At 40.5% G+C, this 18792-nt stretch overlaps 1 protein-coding gene across 2 annotated transcripts; it reads left to right on the top strand.

The window, feature by feature from the left end:
* The first annotated feature begins 50 nt into the window (after positions 1 to 50).
* On the top strand, positions 51 to 17032 carry LOC135105102 (serine/arginine repetitive matrix protein 2-like). Of its 2 annotated transcripts, none has more exons than XM_064013095.1 (6): positions 51 to 197; positions 3462 to 3605; positions 4032 to 5289; positions 6305 to 6495; positions 6920 to 7034; positions 8737 to 17032. In XM_064013095.1, exons 2-6 carry the CDS (start codon positions 3565 to 3567, stop codon positions 16840 to 16842), a joined length of 9711 nt encoding a protein of 3236 aa, XP_063869165.1. In that variant the 5' UTR covers positions 51 to 197; positions 3462 to 3564; the 3' UTR covers positions 16843 to 17032. The 2 variants fall into 2 exon arrangements, with proteins under 2 accessions (XP_063869165.1, XP_063869166.1); XM_064013096.1 differs by having other exon boundaries at positions 62 to 197; positions 3459 to 3605.
* The last annotated feature ends 1760 nt before the right edge of the window (positions 17033 to 18792 follow it).

An 18792-nucleotide genomic window follows, 5' to 3' on the forward strand; every position in this document is an offset into this window, starting at 1 on the left:
ACACTATAAAATGTGTTCAAAAGCCAGCATCTCAAGCATGGATGCGCTCATGTACTACACAGGTGACGGGAGACAGCGCATGTCGGCCATCTTTTGTTTTTTCGCGCGCTTTCTCGTTTTGTGAAGTTTGTTTACATCAGTGCGAGGCAGACGCTGCAACCTGGGTGGTGGCCTTCAACTGGTGGTGCTCCGCTATGGTGAGTGCCTGGGGTCATTGCACAGCTCATTGCCATTACCCTACAGCTGAGCCTCCGTCTGGCCCTGCACGGTGACCAGCAGCCCAGGTGTGGTGGTGGGGCGAAGGGGACTTGCTAGGAGGAATGGGGCACTGTCAGGTAGAAGGGTGAGGTCAAGATTAAAGTATACATATTTAAACATGGAAGAGGAAATGACGTTACACAGCATTGGGATAGTATTGAAATGACATTTGCGTTTTCGTCCGAGCGTTAGATTAAGTTTAGATTCATTTAGTTTATTAATATCACTTAATACCTTCATTGCTTAGATCATAATTTTATAAAAAGCGTCATATTTTGCTGAAAAATTATTTCAATATTTCTATAGAACGAACCTCTTACTTCTATACTGTATACCATATCATGGAATGTGTGGTCAAAACCTCCTGCTTTACCATCACATACACACTAATGCGTGAGTTTCCCCCGTGACTGTTATCAGTCATAATCCTGTCCAATGACAAGCCATCCTCGGGCCAACCTTATCTATATGAGTGCAAATACAATCTCAGTTATCCAACTGGAGGATGTTTATAACATTATACCATGTTGTGTAACAATATTTTAGTGTTGTTTCAATATTATCCAAGGTAAGTACAAACTAACACTATTATTTTGGTAAACCACATCTTACACTGTCATTACTCATTTCATTGTGTAGGTCTTGGCATTGCAAGTGTTTTGATAGTTGAACCATAGATTGGCAGATTTAGAGTGTATTCAAATGTATATGTGTTAAGAGTATAATGTCTCTGAAAATGACTATGGAAATTCCTACTGTTATTTCCAATTCTCCTAACCATTGGACCATAAGGGTATTCTGTGTTGTGTCCTGAAGACTAAACATGGAAGTTTTGAGACATGACAGTTGCAGGATAAGGAAATAAAGCTTCAAATTTTGCCTGTAAAAAATTTGTTAATGGAGAAAATTTAGTCAACAATTTATTCTTATTTTTTAACATTTCAGTTATATACACTGAACTCTTACACCAGTCTCAACATGGCTTCTCTTACTCTTCTTATCAGATAGAACTTATCATTCTGAGTAATTTGAACCCATATATACCCACCACATATTATTTATAATGCTGACAGCAATTTTTAAAGATTTATCTGTTTTTGGGAAGCAAGCTTGCTTGCTCCCATGACAAAGCTAGGAGGTCATGCACCCACACTTGTGATGGACAGGTAGTCACTTATCTTTCCCAGTGAAGGTGTGTTTTTTTTGTGTGTGCATGTGTCACATCTGTTGCGCAAGCACAAAATTTAGTCACGGTGATCAGTTCTTTTGTTTGAGAATGCAACCGCTGACCAATCATAAAAATACAGAATCAATTTAGCCAATCATAGCATTATATTTCATTGTGAGGAGGGAAAAGTGGCTCAATTTGAAATGTTTGAATTAGTGTGAGGAAGATGTCTGTCTGCAGTTGATGCCACCTCAATTATTTTCAATGCATCACCAGATTATATGAAGATAAATAATGTAATGACTTTGTATTCATTTCTTAGCCTTGCCAGTTAGGTTATGTTAGGTTAGGCTAGTTTGGTTAGGTTAAGTTAATTATGTTAGTTTAGTTAGGTTATGTTACTTTAGTTAGATTAGGTTAGTATGGTTAGGTTAGCTTTGTCATGTTGATTGTGGTGCATGACAGCCAGCTGGCGGCCATGGGCAAGCACCAGTCAGTCCTCTTGTGGTAAAATTGCCAATGAGTGTTGCTACTGTGTTACTTATTTTTGAAGACAAAACTACTTTTTCAGGTAGATTTTGGTCTCTGTCTTATATTAATCTGCTTCTTGTTTTTATTGCAAAACTTTAGTTTCTGATTGGGGGTCTGGGGGGAGGGTAAAAAAAAAAACAAAATTAGTGATTTGTTGGAAAAACATGCAGATTAATTCAAAGCAGGCTGAAAACTGCCAGAAAAAAAAAGTGTTTCACCTGGAGTAGAGACTGGTGCAATAGTAAAATTTTACCAACAGTTTTAAGAAATACAATGGAACATCAGTTACCAAATGCCTCCTTTCAAACAAATCAGTTTTTGAACAAAATTTTGAGCTCATAATTGCTTTGGTTGCTGTAACATAATTCAGTTCTCAAACTTTATTTGATTTCAAATACTGAAAGACATAGCAAAAGCTGCTATTTGTTATTAATTTGTAGTTTTTATAAGTATTTCCTTAGTTTTTATTTATTTGGAGGAGAGAGACAGTGCATAAGACAATAATTCAATCTTTAAAATAAGTTAATTGTGATTCCATTGAAGAGCCTCATTGTAAACAAACATTTTTTGGCATTCAATAATCCCATGACACCTGTGGTTTTCTTGATGACTCACAACACCATCACTAATGCACAATTGCATTTTCCCAGTAGCTTTTCTTAGTAGTGGTGAATGGGTTGGTCCTCTCTGTGTCACTCTATAAGGCTTCCCTCACTAGATTGGTGACAAAGAGAATACCTTCATGTCCTAAACAGTATCTTATAATGAGTTTTGTGTCACTAAGTTCATTCATTATGCCCTATCTGGATAAATAGTTTATGTGCTGGAGATGTGGAGTGGCCATCTTGGCAATGGGAACATCTGTCATTAGCTAAAACAGGATGGACGAGTGTCCAGTAATGGATTAATCTATTTTACGTTGATTTCTGTGGAGAAAATAGTTTCGGCTTCTGAACATTTTGGGTTTCAAATGGCATACAGGAACTGAGCTTCCACTGTATAACTCATTTGTAAATTTCAGTTCACATGTGTTTCCTGACATTATTCTTATTGTTTATTGCAATTACATAAGATAATGTGTTTCATGCAGGACTAGATGGCAAAAGGCAGTGCACATCTTCTCTTCTATCACCTGCAGTGTAAGGGCAGCTCATGCACCCAGTGTCATATGAATGTCCTCCATAACACTACATATGTACACAGTAGTTATTTTTCTATCATGACTTGTAAGCTGGTGAACATGTTTATTGTAATGAGCAGGTCAGCTCATGCTTATATGATAATGTGAATTTCTTCCCCAACATTACATGCACAGCAATCACCCTTCTGTAGTAACTTTTAAGCAGGGAAACAACAATTATGATGTGATTTTGAATATGGTAGATTTCTCTGCACTTGGAATTACCTGACATCTTGGAGAACAGAGAGGCAGGAGTGATATATGCTGGGACAAATTGTAGCCATTTTGTAATGAAATAATTTCCTTTGTCTTGCATGTCAGCAGCCAGGCAGTGTGTATTCTATCTCAAAGTCAAGAAGCATCTGTCCACAAACTTTTTGAGGGAACCCACACTGCATCCCTCCCATGCTGGTGAAGTTTGAGGAGCATGCAAGAATATGGTGGGGAAGAGGGCCATGTGAGATGGAAGTAAGCTTGGTCTCTCATGCACCCTCTCTCTCTCTCTCTCTCTCTCTCTCTCTCTCTCTCTCTCTCTCTCTCTCTCTCTCTCTCTCTCTCTCTCTCTCTCTCTCTCTCTCTCTCTCTCTCTCTCTCTCTCTCTCTCTCTCTCTCTCTCTCTCTCTCTCTCTCTCTCTCCTCTCTCTCTCTCTCTCTCTCTCTCTCTCTCTCTCCTCTCTCTCTCTCTCTCTCTCTTGTAATTCTCCACTATCAAAATTCAGATGTTTATATTAGAGACAATAGTGTAGGAGAGGCAGTCATTGACCAGCAATTGCCCAAGGTGTTGTTACAGTGAAGCACAGACTTGTCAGTTATCAGGTATAGTTATAAGGGGTCACTTTCTGGTGTTCACGATGCATTGGCATCACCAATTTTAACCAAAGGACCATTTCTCAGGGCTGAGGCAAATTCTCCATTGGTGAATCAAGTCGGGGACAGCATGGAGGATCCAGTGAGTCCAGCAACACCTGGTGCTGAGTCGTTGTGGAATGCAGATTCTGATGCCAGCTCGGAATTGAGTGACATCTATGGTGACATAGACGACCATGCTGCCAGGAACTTGGAGGCTGAAGATGTGGATGATGCTGACATATTTCAAGAGCTTGGTAGGATTGCAGATGAGGAGAAACAATTATCCAGCTACAGGGCAAGCTTTGAGGCTCAAGGAAACTCAGGTCTCATATTTGATGTCTATTCACAAAACCAAAGGAAAGAAAATTGCCAGACTGAGCAAACTACAAGTGAACTCACTGATGGTAAAATGACACCTACTTGTGACAGTAATGTCTTGGGTCACAACTTGTCACAGACTGAGAAGGATTATGCCAGGAAAGAAGAAAAATCTGAGGCTCTAATTGGTAATTCTACATTTGTCTGTGAGAGTAGAGAAAGTGAATTTTTGCAAGATGGCAGTTCTGTGAGCACTTGTAGCAAAGCAAAAAAGAAACAGACAAGAGATGGCACTAAAAAGAGTGTTGAGAGCCACTCTAAAAAAAAAAGCAAAAGTCATGAGCATAAGGATTCAGGGAGCAAAAAGGAAAACAAAACAGGTTCTTGGAATGGCAGTCCCACAGCTTTACAGTTAGGCGCAAGTCCGAACAAAGACCTACAGTTTGTTCTCTCACGTGTGATGAATTCAAAATGCCCACTTCGGAGTAGGGAAACTGACTCGTCTGCCAAAAAGAATGGTGATGTTTCCAAGAATCAACATTCTTTACCAAAGGAAATTAGTTCAGAAAGATGTGATCATAGCAAAAGCAGCAGTAGAGAGGAAACACTTTCATCTAAGGGGAATTGCAAAAGTGCCACGTCAGAAAGTAAAATGGGAGGGAAGGAAAAGGTTTTAGAAGTACAAGAGGGAAAACCAAGTGATGAAAGGAGTGTGATGAGAGTAGCCACAGAGGCAAAGGAGTTACACACAGCACCTGGGCCCGCACCTGTCAGCATAGCCTCGGTCAGTGTGGTAGACAAAATAATGATGATGGCTGGAGGTCCCAATCGGTCCTCTGCTGCAGATTTTATGAATGTGGGAGATGCATCCACCACAGAGAAGAAAACAAACTCATATACAATCCCCAAGAAAATTAAGAAGGAAAGTCAAGATAATCAGCTTGACTTGTTTGAAGATTTTCTCGTTGGTCAGGACAGAGATGAGGTGAGGTGTCCCTATTTTTTGTTGTTGATCTGTGTATTTGATTTTTTTTATTTATTGATACACCTAGTTCTTGTTATATGTAGGGGTTAGGTTCTGCAAAGCCCTCACTTAGTGTGAATCCACATGGTATGAAGCTTATCTTTGCATTAATTACAGGGAGTTATGTTCCACACTATGTTCCCCTCCTCCCAGCCACTTGTTCAACTTAGCACTTTTTCTGCATAACAGTGCACTAAAACAATGCTAGAACACACCAGCAATTATATGTATAATACAATAGTATAATGTGGAAAAGCAGGGTATTTAAAAAATATAAAAAATGGTACTCTAAAGGATCTTTAACACAAATTTTTTGGCAATAAGTTGCTCACCAACCAGCATCTGCCTAAATGTGAATTTTCTTGCATAGTGAGAATACCTGGCACCGTTAGGGTCATTGCATAAACATGAATTCGCATAATTGGAGTCTGCATATAATGAGAACTAGGGGTACGTACGTGTGCATGTGTATGTTATTAGCAAGAATTGATTGCAATTACTTACATTACCTCCTATTCTAATGGTGCTGCACACTGCTTTGATTCAAGTACTCAACGTTAGAAAGATATTTTCAGTTTGTGTTTTTACATAAATGAAAGACTGACCAAAAGTTACTTATTCATTGAAAAAAACAACTCTACTAAATAGAATGGGATGGAGTAGGATCAGTTTAGTTTCCAAGGTGCCTTAATATAGGTATGTATATTTTGGTATGAATAGCCTCAGTACCTATTGTGGGACATCTCTTTACTGGAGACTATGATAATTTAGATGAAGCGAGGCTGTCAATCTTTGGGATAAGCAATGGTATATAGTGTTTGCCTTCCACCAGACAGATCAGTGAAAGACTTGCCATAATAGAAGTAATAGTTTAGTGTATTGTAAGTGATGCATTTTGTGGAATAGTAATATTTTTATGAAGTATTGTTCAGCATCAACAACTATAGCACTGACACTAATTGTACGTCTGATGTAGCTCCTTCAAGAGTTAAAGAAGCTAAAAGCAGAGCAAGAACAGCTGCAAGAGAGTCTCCGCAGCTCACAACAACGATGTTTGGGGCTGGAGAAGGACAATGAGACCCTTCTGAACAACATGTCCTCTCTGTGGAAGACTTCAGTATCTCAGCTGCGCCAAAAGACCAATGAGCTCACCACACTAAAGAGAGAGTAAGTGTGCATGAGATAAACAGCAAGGCCTCTCAAATTTTGAAAACTTTTTTATACTTTTCCTTAATAACTTTCATTGATTTACATCTCTCTTTACTTTTACTTTTAACTCTATCATCTTTTTACTTTACTTTTTTTATTTTCTATTTTTATTGTCCTTTTTAATCTTAAATTTTTTTATATATTTTCTTTTATTTGCAGTTATTGTGCTTTTTTTTTCTGTGCTTTTTGCTGCTTCATTTTAACTTTAATTTTCTATTTCTATGCATTTTGAGAACTACCCCATTATGCAGTTGGAAAGTGTATAACCAAATAAAACAAAAAAAATAAATGGATATAGAAAGAAACAGTGCCAGCATAGGACTTTAATCTTACCTGACTTACTTTCTTGTTTCCTGAAGCTCATACTGGATTGCCATTGCAGGAAGGAGGCCATCATCTTCCGCCGAGCCATGCGTCAGGTGCCCAAAGATGAGCTTGACCGTGTTGTCTCACACATTGCTGCATATGACAAAGAGGAACTTAAGGATTTCATCAATGTTAGTCTTCTCCTTTGTTTTCTGTGACAGGGGAGGCAGGATGACTTCAGAAGTGCTCAGATGATAAATTTTCCCTTTTTCTCCCACAAATGATTTGTTCGAGGAGGAAAATAGCTTTCATAATGAAGGAAAGGGAGGCAGGGTGACTTAGGAAATTCTCAGTTGATAAGTTTAATTTTTCTTTCCATTAATTATGTTTTGTAGGAGGAAAATAGCTTTCATAATGCCACTCTAAAGCATATGAATGACTGTATATATCATCATGTTCTGTGACTGGCTAGTTTATTCCATGTCTTTATATAGCACTGAAATTTGTTTTATCCTGTGTAACTTAACAGTCATTAGTTGAAAGGTTAGGGTGGTAGCAGTTCAAGGGAAGGAAGTCATGTATGGTCAGAGAAGAAAGGCCTTTGTGATGTGGAAAAGATCTGAAATATGCATTAATTATTTTTGCATATCTGATAGATATAGATGCTGAGGGAAGGAACATTTTCATCAGTGAAAAGGGTATAAGAAATTCAATTATATATAGACAAGTGATAATATGACTTGGAGAGGAAGATGATGCAGTTATTATTATTATTATTATTAGTAGTAGTAGTAGTAGTAGCAGTAGTAGTAGTAGTCTCAATAGTAGGGCACTTGGTGGGAAGCACAAGTAAGGGTAGATTTGTCATATGTTATTGTTTTGCTGCCTTGTGGGTGACTGAGGCTCTGTCATGTGGAGTGTAGTTTGCCTGTACACAGCAAGAAGATACTGTTGTGTTGTAAATTGGTTGGATGTTATAGATGTTATAATGTATTTCCTCCCTAGCAATCCTACCTATAATTAGCAAAAGGATTAATTCATTATGTAACATGTAGTCACTATAATATTTATCATTTTATTATATATATATATATATATATATATATATATATATATATATATATATATATATATATAGACACACACACACACACACACACCTCTCTCTCTCTCTCTCTCTCTCTCTCTCTCTCTCTCTCTCTCTCTCTCTCTCTCTCTCTCTCTCTCTCTCTCTCTCTCTCTCTCTCTCTCTCTCTCTCTCTCTCTCTCTCTCTCTCTCTCTCTCTCTCTCTCTCTCTCTCTCTCTCTCAAATAATTGCTTCATCTGCTCATCTGGTTGCTAGAATAGCAGCGCCAATCTTGGCTGAGACAAATACCGATGTAGCGATGTATCAGAGGTTAGTTAGGCTTTCATAATTTTATATATAGTGTGTTTTTACTCAGCAGTGATGTAGGGAGATTAAACAAAAATTTGCATGTGATTTGAAAGGGCAAATATAGACACCCGTGGATAACATCAATATCTTATAATTCACACTTTTATTAATTTGAATTGTTATATTACTGGGAGGTGAAAATCAGCACTAGTAAATTCACAGACAGTTGGAACTACAAGAGAAATGGCTTCTCTAAAAGCATTGATGGTTTATGCTAAAAAAGATTAACAACAATCACAGACTTTGATGTCACTATGAAGTAACACTAGTTTCCACAAAAGAAATAAAGTAGAGCCCTGTGTGAAGGTGAACAGTGGAAAAAAAAAGGAATGAAGAGATAGTGAGTGTGGATTAGTACTGATGTAGTGAATATTTACTCTAAATTCCTAAAGGGAATGAAGCATAAAAATGTAAGCAAATGGTTAAGGCATTAGCTTTATTCAGGATTATGTTACAGAGCCTAAAGGAGGAGAAAGAAGAGAAGAAGGAGTGTATGTGCTCAAGAGGCACAACAACCCCAGGGAGGAGTGAAAGCGTCGGCCAGAGAGTGAGACAGGCTACTAGAGGTGTACGTCTCAGTCCCTCTTCAGACAGTGAAGCACAGACACTCAAGAATCTGCTAGGGAAGAAGGGGGAGACAGTCACCCACTCAGAAGAGAAACTCAGAACTTGGAGTAAGACCAGAGCTTCTTTCAGGTCCCAGAAGTGCCTGTTCCCAAGAGAGGAGGAGAGAAAAGAAGACGTAAAACTAAAGACTGAGATGACAAAGTCAGTTTGGAGCCGCCTGGGAAGAAATGATCTGGATAGGAGAAAGACAGACGTCGAAAATGAGAGAAATAGGATTAGTGCAAAGGAGGAAGAACATGCGAATAGAAGCAGAGATGCCAGTAATCTAGGAGACCATAGTAGAAATAAAAAATCTTCATCAGACAAAGAAAAAGATTCAAGAAAGAGTGTGTTTTCAAGACTGGGTATTAAGAGAACCACTACTAATGAAGAGGAAAATGCCAGTCCTTCCATTGATAAACATTCACAAGATGATGGTTCAGATGTTAAGAGAGGTCTGTCTAAAGATGGTGTGCCTGATGCTAAAACTCCACAGGGAAAAATGGAAAAGATGCATCATGTGAAAAAGGCTGTGGAGTTGAGTGATAAGTGTATGGAGAAAGTAAGGCCATTTAAGGAACCTCAGGATGAATCTCTGAAAGACAGGACACCATCAGGCATCCAGGTTTCCTCCATTAGTGAGTCTGCTGATGCTCCACACAGCACTACCATGAAGCATGAGAGCTTGGGTGCACATTTATCCAAAGATCCAGCACCTGCCCAAGAGAATGGGGATGAAACAGGAGTTCCTTCAGGCTTTGAAGATGAGATGTTAAGCAAAACACTATTTGGCCAGAGGATGAAGAATAGGCTGAAAAATTTAAGCAAGCCCCATCTAACAATAGAGCAGGAACAGACTTTGTCCTCTCCATCAAGTCCAAATGTACACACGAGTATACCAAAGCCACATGTAGAGACCACACCTACTCACAGACAGATAAGGCCACAAGACAAATCCAAAGCAACCATCACTAGTCCTCTTGAGAATGTGAGGAAAGTCATACCTGCAGAGTCCAAAGCTCAAAGTGAGGACAAGGTTACTATCAGGTCTGATGAAGGTGAAATCAAGCAAGATCTGTATGGAAATGATAAACAGGGTGATGGACTATCATTGGAAAAGAACAGCAAAAGATTGAGAAAGAAGCTGCTCTCCATATGCAAAGAAAGCAGTGAACTAGGGAATAAAAATTTTTTGAAAGGAAATGTAGAGGTTAGTAAAGAGCCTTCAGAAAAGAGAACTCAGGAAGTATATGAAACCACCAGTGACAAAGAAAAAGAAAAGGAACTCACAGAAACAACCAGAGGAAACTGTCAAGAGATTCAGGAAGATAATGTAGAACAGGTTGAAAAAAATTACTCTGAAAGACAAGTTAGAAGTGCAGATAATGAAGACATGATGAAAAACGAAAAAATGCTGGGTGATCAGATGAAAACATCAGAGTGGAATGATATTGATAGTAAGGAAATGGATGGTGCAATTTTATGCTTGGCTAAACTTAGAAGTGTATTCATTAGTGAGGGGAAGAACATAAACAAGCAGCAAGAGAAAGATAAGCATCTTCTCAGTCTCTTTGGTGATGAAAATTTAAGTGAGGATGATGGTGAATTAATTAGCAAGGAAGAAAGTAAAGAAAATCAAGGTTCAGAGATTCACAGAACCTCAGAAAGTCAAGAGACACCTAATAATCAGTGTACCAACAGGAAGCTTGAATGTAAAATGTTGTTACCACAAGTTAAGAATAGAGACTCAGCCAAGAAAGTGACAGAGGTACATACTGAGGTTGAAAATGTACAAAAACTTAAAAAGGACAGTGTACAAGCAGGTGATTGTGAAAATAAACTGCAACAAGGACTAAATAGTAACCAAGAAGGTGATACAGAAGACACAGATACAGTTACTGCCAAGGAATATCCAAAGAGGAAAGAATCAAACAGAACTGCCTATCAAGCTCAGAAATCAAAAGATGGCAGTGAGAAGGTGAATCATAAATCAGTACTAAAGGAGAGGAAGAGGAAGTCTTTGAAAAATGCCTCAGAAGTAGATGTGCAGAATGAAAGCAAGAGTAGAGACAAGAGCCAGACAACATTAAGGAGTGGTGAAGACCATAGTTCTATGTTTGAGGTAAAGCACAGGAAACACCATACCAAAGATAGAACTAAAAAAATAAGATCAGATGCAAAAAAGCACAAGGATTCAGACATCCAAAATGTGGAGGAGCAAGCAAAAGAGAAAACTAACTCAGAAAAGAAAAATGAAAGCAAGAAAACTTCCTTGGATATGAAACAGAAATCTGGCAAGTCAGAACACAAAACCAACACCAAGGAAACAGAAGACACTGTACCTGTAACACAGAACACAGATGAAAGGAATGGAGTGACTACAAGCAAAAGGAAGAGCAAGAAGAAACATGCCTCTGATGAAAGTAATGATAAAGAAAAATCTAGTGACACTACTAAAGGTGGTTCATTACAGCAGAAGAAAAATGATGGGAAGATTCTTACCAGAACTCCCACCCCTGTTTTAGATGAAGAAATGAGTAGTGATGATGAGGATGAAGAAGATGCTGAAGTTGATGTAGAATTGAACAAGAGCCCAGTTCAGAGTCCTAGAATGGAAAATATATTGTTAGAACATGAAGCCTTGGATGGTATTAAGCAGCAGGATCAAAGTGATGGCAAGCAAATGAGAGATGCAGAAGGTAAAAAGAAGAATGTGAAAAATAATCCTGAAAAGAACCCAGATGAAGACCTTGAAGGAGAAAGAACAAATGTAATCAAAGATAAGAAAATTGGAGAAGAGGATTACTCCAACATTACACATGATAGGAATGATGAGTGTCAGGATAATGTGAGGAAAGAAAGAGAAGTCACCTCTCAAGACACCATGAGCAGTATTGATGACCAGGACAACGACATCTTGCAAAGTCTGCTGGGGACGAACTACAATGAGGACAGCCTCTTTTTATCAGAGGAGGAGTTATTGTATGAAGATGGCTGTGAAAAGGAAGATGAAGAAGAAGAAGAAAGAAACTCTGTGCATGATCAGAAAATCAAGTATGGAAGTGATAGTAAGAATGACCATAAGGAGAGTATAGTGGAGGAAGAACAAAAATTGAAAAAACAGACAGAATCAAAGGAACTAAATGAAAAGACAGACAGAGTTTGTGACCTGGACACAAAAGTGAGCATCACAGAAAGTATCAGCTCCCCTCGAAGGTCTGGAAGGGAGAGAGGACGAGACACACCTAAGGGCAAACCTCATGGAAGTTATGGTGGCCGGGATGACACAGACACAACAAAAAAAAGTGTAGACAAACAATCAAGAGGAGATGCACTCACTCCTAAAACAGGAGAGAAGGAAAATTGCAGCCGGAGTCCATCACACAGCCCATCACCCCAGAAAGGTAATCTGTCAAAGCCTCTTGGGAGCAGAATAAAGAAGCTGTTCCCAAGTACCAGTAGCAGGAGGCAGCAGGGGAGGGAGGAAGGTGTTAGTCCCTTGATGGCCAGGGAGGAGAGGCTCCAGAGTAAGAGAACAGAGAAACAAGAGCCACTGAGTAAAAGAGCAGAGAAGCAAGAACCACAGAGTAAAAGAGGGGAAAGGCAAGAGCAACAGAGTAAAAGAGTGGAGAAGCAGGAGTCACATAAAAGACTGGAGAAGCAAGAGCCACAGAATAGAAGAAGCGAAAGGCAAGAGTCAAGACATTCCAGAGATGAGACTGGTAACCTAAGGCCAAAGGATAAGGACAGGAGGAAAGATGCAGAGGAACACAACAGAAAGAGGGAGTCACACAGTCCACATGTGTTGTCATCCCAGAACAGAAAAAGTCCACCTAGATTGAGGAAGGGTAGGAAAAGAGAGAGAAGTGAATCAGAAGTAAGTGGGAAAAAGGACTGGTCTCCCAGAAAGAAAGGTGAAAGAAGTTCACCAAGGAAAAGGGAATCAAGAGAAGATAAGGAAGAGCCAGCCAGCAAGAAGAGGAGGGTGTCTGTAAAGAGTCGCCTTACTCTACCACCCAACAGTGATGAGGAAAACATGACAAGACCAGCAAGGTGGCAGCCATCAACCCCAGAGACTCAGAGAACAAGGAGAATAAGCTCAAGACTAAGAAACCAGTCCCATGTTGCTGATGAACACATGAGAGAACCTGGTTGGCAAGGTGGAACACAATATGCTTCCAAGACTCCAGAGACTCAGAAAAAATCGTCACCCAGCAGTGTGCCTGTTGACAGCAAGTTACTCCGTAGCATTCTGACACAGTCTTCCTCCAAGTGTATGGAACAGGAAGATGAAAAGGAGGAAGGAGAATTAGATGAGGATGAAGAAGAGGGAAAGGAAGAAGATGGCTGTGTTGATGAACCTATGAAGAATCATAACAAAGATAATGAGACGTGTGACACAGTCAGTAAGAAGATGAATGACATTGGGAGGCAACCATTGAAACCAAAGGAACATAATAGTAACATGGAAGACAAAGGAAAGACTCTGCAGATCAAAGAACACAAGGCAAGTAAACACAATGCCTGTGTAGATAGCAGAGACACACAGGATGGCAAATCATGCGAGACAGATAAACAAAACATTCCAGTTGCTGCTGACAAGGAACATTATGAACAGAAAAATGCAGATTCCAAAATAGTAATCCCAGATAGGACACTAGACAGTGAAATAAGTCCTGAAAGGGTGCAGTACACAGCATGTGGCATAGAAGGGCAAAATAATCCCAGATCCAGCAAAAAGAGAGGTGAGCCAGAGAAGCAGCAGTACAGCCAAAGCAAAGCTTCATCACCCAGGATGACATCACTGGTGCAGGATGCTGTTCAACACCAAGATATGAAGACCAGAAGGAACAGAAGAAAAACACTTGAGTACCTTTCAGAGGACAGAAAAGAGGACGAAGACCACAATAGGGAGAACTGTACTCCAGTGGATGATAATGCCACTTTTTATCCAGGAGATCTGTTTCAACTCATGCAGCCCAAAGCAAAGGGTCACCTTCCTCCAGACTTGTCAATGTCTTCCATTTCCTCAGTGAGTGATGACACCATAGACTTGATGGTGAAGCAGCACAATGAAAACTTTCCCTTTGATATCACCAATGGCAGTGATGACTCAGAGACCTCTCTCTTGAAATACATAGCTGGTAGTGAAGAAGATAGATGTGATGATAATGAGGTCTATGAACAAAAAGAAAGAACAAAGGGTAATAATTGTGTACCTAATAGTGACAATGACAGTTGTGATGAGGATGAAGTTAATGATGAAAAAGTAAAAGGAACACTGCCTGAAAATTTACACAATTTGGGAACAAAAGAAATAGTTCTCAATAGTAACACAGGGATTAGTAAAAGGAAGACTCGGTTAATGCATGAAAATGAACAGGTCAGCCCTCATGATAATGACTTGAGTGGAGAGGAGTACACTAAAGATACTGAGTTTGCCATGCAGATACACAAGGAGGTCACTACCAAGGGTATGGAGAAGATTACCCAACAGTGCTACAAAGATACAAGTGAGTCAAGGTCTCCAGTTAGGTGTGGGTCAGAAAGTGCATTGTCATATTCTAGTACCTCAAGTGAGTCCAAATCTCCATTCAAGTGTGGTTCAGAAAATGTGTCGCCAAGTTCTAGTGCCTCAAGTGAGTCTAAGTCTCCAGTTAGGTGTGGATCACAGAATGTGTCATCAAGTTCTAGTGCCTCAGGTGAGTCTAAATCTCCAGTGAGGTGTGAGTCTCAAAACATGTCATCAAGTTCCAACACCTCTGACAGCAGAGCAGACACTGAGAGACAGGACATACCTATCCATTCAGCTGTCTGCACCACACATCCTTCCAACACTGAGGAGGAGGACATTAGGGGCACGACTGTCTGCCAAACCAACATCACTGAGGCTGACATGGATGAGCAGGACCAGCAGAGCTCCAGTGATGATGAAGATGACTCGGAGTTGGATGTTGAAAACACGGATGGTGAAACTGATGAACACACCAGAAAGTTGGCTGAAAATAATTGTAGAACCACTTCTGATGGTCAGTATTTCACCAGAAGAGAACATGAAGATAATGCAGTTGTTGAAGATTTACCAAGTGAAACCAGGCCCATCACAGAATCTGAGAAAGCTAATAATGAAGCTAATAGCTCTGATGACTCTGACTCTGACAGTGACTGCGAATGTAGTGAATGTAACAGTAGTAGCAGCAGCAGCAGTAGCAGTAGTAGTGGCAGCAGTAGCAGCAGCAGCAGCAGTGACTCAAGTTCCTCAGACTCAGAAATGGAGGATGCAGGTGTGGATGGAGTGGAGGATCTTGAGAAGTCCATGTTTGGAGGTGAAAAAAATTCTGTGCCTGTTAATCACATGGCATCAGGGGTTCAGTCATGTGACCAGGAATCCAGTAAGACAGTGCCAGCCTCTCCCATCAAGCTAGTTTCTCCCACCAAACTTGGGTGTAAGACTCCAAAGAAAACACCTAGGAAGACTTCCAGTAGAACTCACATGACAGAACTGAGTGAGTCTTCAGGCAGCATGGGGGCCTTTAAGAAGACACCAAAAAAGCCTCCTTGCAAAAAGACACCATGTAAGAAAACTGTCAGTAAAGATGCTCAAAGCAGAACACCAAAAGCCAAAAGAGTCCATGCTTCCCTTCCTGCCAGCACAGAGAGGCAGCCCCAGGACACCGTCCATACTTCATCAGAAAAGAGCGGTCATTTTCACAGCCTTTTTGAACCTTCCAATGAGAATGGTATTAATGAAGACCACAAAACCAGCCAGGCAGATCTAGGCAACAGTGACATGCAGACTTCCCTCAGATGGTCACTACAGCAGTCTGAAGACACAGTGAGGACAAGGCATAACACTTCCACCCCACAAACAAACAGTGACTTGTCTTTGAACAAGAATCCTGAAAAACAGAAAGCTAGTCTTCCACCAGATTCATTTATTAGTAAAACTTCCCAATTAAAGCAGAAAGCCAGTCCTTTAGATGGAAGTTCCTCCAGCAAGACTTACTTCATGAGAAGTAAATTATCTCCAGTGTCACTAACTTCCACCCCTCAAACAAACAGTGACTTGTCTTTGAACAAGATTCCTGGAAAACAGAAAGTTAGTTCTCCATCAGATTCATTTATTAGTAAAACTTTCCAGTTAAAGCAGAAAATCAGTCCTTTAGATGCAAGTTCCTCCATCAGCAAGACTTACTTCATGAGAAGTAAAGTATCTCCAGTGTCACTAACTAATACAGCTCCATCCATGCCCTTCATAGAGACTGCTGATGCTCCTGATAAAAGATCAAGTTTTGGCCCCAGCCCTGGCCGCACAGCCCAGCTTTCTTGTACAGATTCCAATAATGTCATATCAGTGGTGCATAACAGCAAGAAAAATGTGAACCAAGTACCAAAGAAAACCAGCTCCAGGACACCCAAAAAGGTTATCCAGAAGGAGGCAGTCACTACTACTCCCACAGTGGAAAAATCCACTGCTAAAAAGCGCCGGTTAACCCCAACCCTTGTGGTGTCTAATGTGAGGAACTCTTCAGGAAAGAAGATGCGGATGATTGCCCCAGCCATGTACGAGGGTGTCTCTCCAAGGAAGCTCTTTGCAAGGACAGATAAAATTAACCAGGAAAGAAATTCACCTCTTCTGTCTAGCCCTGGGAGCAGTGTAGGTTCCCCAGAACCCACAAAGAACAGCATCAACAAGGACATTGTTGTTCCGGTGAAAGTTCGGCGAGCCAAGAGACAGCTTAACCTTGGCTTATCAAGTTCACCAGTACAGCACATCTACATGGGCAAGCAGTCTCTTGGCCAAAGTAATGCTGCCGACAGTGGGAGCCTTCATGGAGGTGCCTCACAGGCTGGAGGAGGCATGACACCAGCACAACAAAAGACAGGTGACAGTTCAGGGCAAGTCCTGCGTAGGAGTCCAAGGAAGTCCCAGCAGTCCTCTAAGCTGAGCATATAGTACAAATTTTCTTGCTGGTGTTTGTCTTTTGCAGCTGGTATATGTATTTTTTTTTTTTGCAAGTAGGTGATGTTCTTCAGCACTCCCTTGTCTGTTTTAGATCTCTTTTTCAAGAGTAATTTTACATCAAGGGCACATTCTTTGTACAGTCTTTTTCAGATGTAAATAATAAATTTGTATGATTTTTTTAGGTTTGTAGTTTAATTTATTCAGTCAGTCTTGCTATTGGTGTGTGGTTGGTGAGAATCATTGCTTTCATCACCTATCCCTAGAGGCCCAGGGGCTGAGATGGATTTCAATTAGGAAATTGTATGTGTTTTTCACCCATGGTAATCTGCTGGTTTTCCAATACAAGCCAGCCTATGGAGAGTTCAGTGCTCATAGTAACCAATCTTTGGGTAGGGCTGAGACCACTCACACACCACGCACTGAAACAGTGAGGTCACAATCACTCAGCTTACACCTTGTACCTTTTTGCTGCTTGGTGGACAGGGGCTGCACATTAAGAGGCTTGCCCATCCACTCTGCTGCATGCCTTAAATGAACTCTGGCCTTCTTAGTTGTGGGTTGAGTATGTGCACACAGGCATCTTGCTCATCATAAGAATGTCAATCTGGTATTGTAGTGGTGGGATGAGGGAAAGCTGTGGCTACAGTAAGCTGCCAGTGCCCTGATGGACTTTTATTCAAAACACAACCAACCACAACACAACCACAGAAAGTTCAGACAGCTATTTGAGCCCGAAGCTTGAAGCAGCAACACTACACCCCAAACTTAAACATATCAAAAACCCAACACCATAATAATAATTGACAAGATTTAGCATTACATCAAAGTTTACATTGCAGCTTGTCAGGCTGCCAACATCTGTGGCCACTGCTTGTAAGTGGTAGCTCACAACTCTGCTTTTCTGTCCATCATTCTCTTGTGCTCAGCTTCTGTTTTTTTTTTTTTTTTTTCCATCAGTTCCTGTTATTTCTTCTTGATCCCTGCCATAAAGAACATCATCCCCATGGCTCTACATCATTCTGGGCCTCAGCAGTGGTTGATTGACGAGCAGCTCTGGAAGTCTGAAGGACTTGTAGTTATGCTGCTGCTGAAGTGATCCATCACCCCATGCTCCTATCTATAACATCCTGGGACATGATAGGCAACTCTAATTGCATCTGACACTCATGCAGCATTTTCAGTGCCACTCCCGTCATACAGCTCAGCGTGGCACAGTGCTCTCCCTCCCTGAAGCTCTGGATTTGCTTGAATGTCCTATTGAAGCACTCCATGGCACCATTCCCTATTGGCCAGTACGTGCTAAAGCAGGTGTGTCTAATGCCTCGCTGCCATAGGTATTCTTTGAAGTCCCTGCTGATGAACTGAGACCAGCTCATCCAGGGAGCCTCCTCTTGACCACACAGTCCTGACAAATGCCACTGGACATTGTTGGAACCTTGTTGGCTCAAGTTAAGGTGAACAATCACCAGGCAAACACCAAATTTGACAGGTATGTAGATAGATGGGAAGATTGATTTACAAAAAATGCATTATATACTAGTCAAGCATAGTTTATTCTGGTGCATTTTTCTAGGAACTCCTTGGGAGCCTTGGCTTGAAAAAAAACAATCTCCTGTTGTATTATATTCACATAATTCAATCTTCTACATTCCAGGCTCTCTCTCTCTCTCTCTCTCTCTCTCTCTCTCTCTCTCTCCAACTTTATTTCAGATTCCTTTCTTTACATGGGCACTGAAAATTAACGTTTCCTTTTCTTTCTCCCCTTACTCTTGTTCACCTACTTTTAACACGTTATTGTTCTCCCCTCTGTTGTCATCAATGCAGCTGTATCCTGTATTCAGTATTCAGTCCTGCACCCAGCACCTCCACACATGTTGTTACTTCATAGTCCTCTTCTGCAATCAAAACTGGCTGGGGCGGATGGGTGGCAAACATTTTTTT

The sequence above is a fragment of the Scylla paramamosain genome, chromosome 11, assembly GCF_035594125.1.
Source record: "Scylla paramamosain isolate STU-SP2022 chromosome 11, ASM3559412v1, whole genome shotgun sequence".
Classification (NCBI taxonomy): Eukaryota; Metazoa; Arthropoda; class Malacostraca; order Decapoda; family Portunidae; genus Scylla; species Scylla paramamosain.